We start from the raw sequence: 5,047 nt of genomic DNA, 5'->3' as shown, positions 1-5,047 counted from the left end.
ATATACAACTATATAAAAATGTATGATTCCATTTACGTGTATGATATTTTTTGATATTTCATAAAAATATACTTTGATACAAATACTTCAAACCAACATCACAATACACTAATATATATTTTGATACTAACATTTCAAGCAAGAATATGTAAGGCAACGGAGGATGCATAAACATATTTAGATGGGGTACAACATTTTATTTCAGTTTGTCTAATTGTAAGATCAGGAACACTACAAAAAAAGTCTACATTGATAACACATTATTATAGTTCGTTTTAGTCAACTGCTGTCGTAGATGAGTTTGAAAGTTATGTATTATATAATAGCATTAGATAAATGCTATGATAGAGTTTTAGCAAGCGGGAACCTAAACTTAGATTTTCTCTCAAGACACTATTTTCCATCTCTAATTTATATCAAAATACAGTTTCATCTTTCTTATTTTTTATTGATTGATATATTTTGGTGAGGATAACTAACTTTTAATCTCTGCCATCCATAAAATCTTATCCAACGGTGAAGATGGATATTGAGAACTTCTCTCTCAATCTCAATCTCTTCAATCTCTAACTCTCTCGCCATCTCTACCTCTCTGATCTCTATCTCTCCTCTATCTCTTTCAATCTCAGTTTCACCACTACCACCACCACCGAGAGAGGAAGAAGAAGAAGCAGGATGGTGGTGATTCGTGGAACGTGACGGCGATTCGTGACGGTCTCAGTCGTCCCCCATCTCCACTGCGTCTCCATTGTCACCTCGTCTCCATCAGTTTCTCATCTCTGTCGTAATCTCTCTCTTGATACTGATTCATCGATGATTGATTAGATAATATGAGTTTAGGGTTTGTGTTCCTAAAGTTATGGCCTTTTTCAGTTAAAGACTTTGTTTGTTTCTCAAAAGATGATTGATAAAGGTCTGAGCTTCCTGAGCCTGCTCTTGGTATCAACGCTAGACCAGCGTCGCTAGTGATGGTATGTAGAGGAAAGATTGGCTCTTTCTTGTTCCTGTCCATAGTGAAGTGTTAACTACACTGAGACATGTCTTTTGTATTCAAATTTACGAGCTTTCTTAATATAACTTATTCAGTTTATTGATCACTTTTGTTTTTGGAATTGATTACACATGGAAAAAGGTTGGTAGGGGTACAGAATTGTTGAAGATATAAGATTTGATTGAACAACTTAATGCTAAAACTGTAGCCGTTTCACCATTCTCGTATGATGTTAAGAGGGAAGACGTGGAAGCCTTCTTTAGTCAGTATGGAAAGGTAATCCGCTACTGAAATATTTTTTCAATTTTATGTTTGGAGTATAGTTAGAATGACTGGTTATACATGTGTATGAGATATGTATGTTTTTTCTTTTCAGGTTAATAGTGTGAGGATGCCTCGTCATGTAGCAGAGACGAGAGTGCTTTTTAATGTTGCCTTGGTTCCCTACTGAAGAGGATGCCCAAAATGTTATGAAGCAAAGTTAGGTCTTTGCTGGTCTCGAGTTGGATATGAAATCAAAGTAATCCTACTTGCTCAGCTGTCTGACTTGGGTATGTATTGAAGTGAGACATGAGCTTATGCAACAAGAGGAGGCATTGGCAGTTCGAAACTGTGTATGTTAGTTCTATATGTTGTTAAAACTTTGATGTCATGTAAGACTTGTTTTAGTTAATGTAATAGTTTTTTTATGTATTTTAGATCATTTAAGCAATCTGTTACAAAAAGAAAAGAAAGATAATTTATGCAATAAAAAATGGATTTTAATATATGTATTTTTTAAAAAAATTATGTACCTTTAGATTGAAAAATATTCGTATTTTAATTTATTTTTGAGTGCAAAATTAAAGGATAAAATGATAATTAGAGTTTCGTTATACGGATTTTGGTTTACTTCTAACCCTGAACTTAACCCAAACTAACCCTAAACTCTAAATACAAAATCTAAATTTTGAACTTAATCTTTAATCAAATCTACTTATATGGTAAATCATTTATTTTAAATTGAATACTATAAGTTTAATTAAATAAATGTTTTCATATAGTTATAAATCATAATTACCACAAATTATGTTTAGTTTAGATGGTCAATGTACAAATTGATGTCCAAATCTTAACCCTAAACCATTAACTTAAACTCTAACCCACTAAACACGAAACTTAAACACTAACACTAACTTAATCTGTAAACTAAAATCTAAATGTTTTGAAAATTAACCTATACATTTTTTATTATTTAACTTCAAACATTAAAAACAGTATATAACACAGGAAAATAAATACAAATAAAAAAATCTCACTGCATAAATACTGTTCATTAGATCAGTCTCAATCTAATGGACCAAATCCCTTCCTTCTTATTTTTTATCTCTTGTTTTTCATTGGATGATGAAATGTTGGTGTCGATAACCAAGTTTCAATTGGAACCGTTGATTAAATATAATCCAAGGGACGTAAACATTTTTAATGGTTTTCACTCTCCTTTTAGCCGCAGGTCGCGCGACACGTAAACGAACATGGCCTCTATCTCTGCTCCTCTCCTCTTCTATTTGCTCAAATCACGAAATCTTCTAGATCCTAATATTCTTCTCGTCTATGAAACCCCTCTGCTTCTCCAACCACCATTGATTGAAGCTTCACCACCACTCTTTTTGAAACCGTCACTCGTCGTCACCACCATCGCCGTCCGACACCACCACCACCACGACCACAACGGTTCGACCTCTTTTTTAAACCCTATCTCTCTCTCTGCCTCCATCTCTCTGTTTTGAACTCATTTTGTTTGTTTTAGGGTTGGAAGAGGCATGGCGTGCTTCCATGGAGATTGAAGACATGTGTAATGGTCATCTCTTTCTCGAGCTTGCCCCTGTCATCAACGGTCTCGAGCAGAGTGGTCCTGAGCAGAGGAGACGTCTCATCCCTTCGGTCTCGAGCTTGCCCCTGTCATCACCGGTATCGAACTCGTCTCGGTCGTCATCAATGGTGCCGGAGATGAGACAGAATGGAGGAAGACATCGGGAAGAAAGAGGCAAAGGAGGAGGGAGGCGGCACAGAGAGATTAGGTTTAGAGTTAATTAGGGTCTGGTTAATTAGGTTTAGATTTTGGTTAATTAGTTTTTGGTTTAGTGTGTTTTGGTTTACTTATTTTTTTAAAAATTTCTGGTTTACTTTTGTAAAACTAATTTTATTTGTAAATTGATTTTAGTTAATAAATATAATTCAATTTTAATTTTAATTTTAATTTTGGATTAATTTCAGTTTTAGTTTATAATAATAAATATAATTTTAACGGTGCTATAAATAAAAAAATATAAAACAATATATAATTGCTATTGTATAAAAATCTATCATAGCACGAAATTTAAATCGATAATCAATTTGTAACAAAAAAATAGTGTTATAGGTAAGTTAATAACATCATTTAAATATTGCTATCGTATCTACACATTTCGTAGCTTAAAACAAAATTCTATCGTAGAGGAGGTATCTAGAAATATACATATTTCTTGCGGTGGAATCACTTCTTAAATTGATATTAATTACTGAAGGAGAAAATAAATAAGATAACGTGACCCCATTCCTCGTCACCTACGTACGCCACTGGGCGTCGGTGCTCCGGTGCTACTATCGAAGTCCGGAGTTAACACTAGTGTGCAATTGCATGCGATTAAATAAGCAGCCCACGAAACATCAAATGATGAAACCCGCATGAGTAGAATCAATAAAATTTGAAATAAATATTATAACTCTGCTTTATTATAAAGTTATTATAAAGAAAATAATAAAATAGTCCATTAAAAATTGATTTCAGGGTACGGTCGTTTACTCTTTTCCTATTGTATGTTCTTAAAGTAGTCTCCTGAGTCCTAGGGTCACTTTTAATTTATTATTATAAGGTTGTTATTTGTAGTTTTGAATACCCCTGGTTAGAATGGCAATGAAAATAGAGAAGTTTACATTATTGGTATTTTCTCATGCGTCTTTATCATGTTGACATACTTTTTTCATGTGGTATACTTTTTGTCTTATTTTTTATTTTTTTTTTCTTTATTGTCCTCTCCATGGACGAGAAAGGCTAAACTTTGGTGAGTTGCAATCGTTTGTGGTTATGTGGTTGTAGATTGACAAGAAGTTGTAAACTAAATTGAGTACATGTTGGTTTGGTTGGACAATATATTTTTCTTGAGCTTTTTTTTTGTTAGTATCATTGTGGAGGGACTAAAGATGTGGTCGTCTGTTGGATCATGTAAATGAAGTTGTGGTGAATGATGTTTTGTACTTGTGGTTAGTGGGTGGGATATGTGTTGAGCAGTCATATGTATGAAAAATATATTGTTCCACAGTTTGTGTCTTTGATTACACGTTTTGTGGTCTTAATAGCCTATAAAACACCAAGGCATCTTAGATTTTATTATATGTTGCAGAGCTTGCGTTCAGTTGCAAACTTAGTTGTGGTCAAGTGGTTGTGGTTAGGCGTAAATTAAATTGTGGTTGGCTAGCTATATATTAACAAGAAGTCATGGTCAACTAAGTTGAGTATCCACACAAACACCAAACCAGCCAAATTCATCATCGAATCATAACTCCAAATTCCATAAAATTCACAACTTTTAGGTTAAATTCAAAACCCAGAAATTAACCTTTAATTCCGGTGGGGAATTAACGGCGGAGTGTGCATGCATCGAGTCAGAGGAGATTTGTAGGCAGAATATTCCAAAACTACAAAAGCATGAAGGGGATCTAAGTCAATCTTTAACATAGGGTAAGTAGATTGAAAGGGCAGAGGAAGCTCAGATTTGTCATGTTTTTCTGATGGATAGATAAAGCAGTGGAGTGACTGAAATTTTTGGTCGGCGAAGATAAAGAAGACAATCGTCGACGTCTTGGGTTAAAAGAGAATGAGAGAAATTAAGATAAGGAAGTGGAATCAAGATAAGGTAAATAGAAGAGAGAGAAAGAGAGAGGTAAATACTCTCAATTCAGTTTCAAGGGTAATTTAGACAATGAAACACAAGAAAGTACTTGAGATGGAAAAAGTATGTTAGAGTGATATAGAGT

At 34.0% G+C, this 5,047-nt stretch overlaps 1 protein-coding gene across 1 annotated transcript; it reads left to right on the top strand.

Moving 5' to 3' along the window:
* Positions 1-1,004: 1,004 nt before the first annotated feature.
* On the top strand, positions 1,005-3,153 carry LOC111206772. Its single transcript, XM_022704107.2, has 2 exons — positions 1,005-2,704; positions 2,781-3,153. The coding sequence occupies exons 1-2, from the start codon at positions 2,506-2,508 to the stop codon at positions 3,065-3,067; spliced, it is 486 nt and encodes a 161-aa protein (XP_022559828.1). The 5' UTR covers positions 1,005-2,505; the 3' UTR covers positions 3,068-3,153.
* Positions 3,154-5,047: the final 1,894 nt, after the last annotated feature.

This window comes from Brassica napus, chromosome C6 (assembly GCF_020379485.1).
Source record: "Brassica napus cultivar Da-Ae chromosome C6, Da-Ae, whole genome shotgun sequence".
Lineage (NCBI taxonomy): Eukaryota > Viridiplantae > Streptophyta > Magnoliopsida > Brassicales > Brassicaceae > Brassica > Brassica napus.
This window is presented reverse-complemented; position numbering and strand designations above follow the sequence as displayed.

Bases quoted from the DNA above. Each gene is read 5' to 3' on its own strand.
- LOC111206772 (XM_022704107.2), top strand. From the start codon at position 2,506: ATGGCCTCTATCTCTGCTCCTCTCCTCTTCTATTTGCTCAAATCACGA. The intron at 2,705-2,780 runs GTTCGACCTCTT...TGTTTGTTTTAG, and splicing joins CCACCACCACGACCACAACG to GGTTGGAAGAGGCATGGCGT.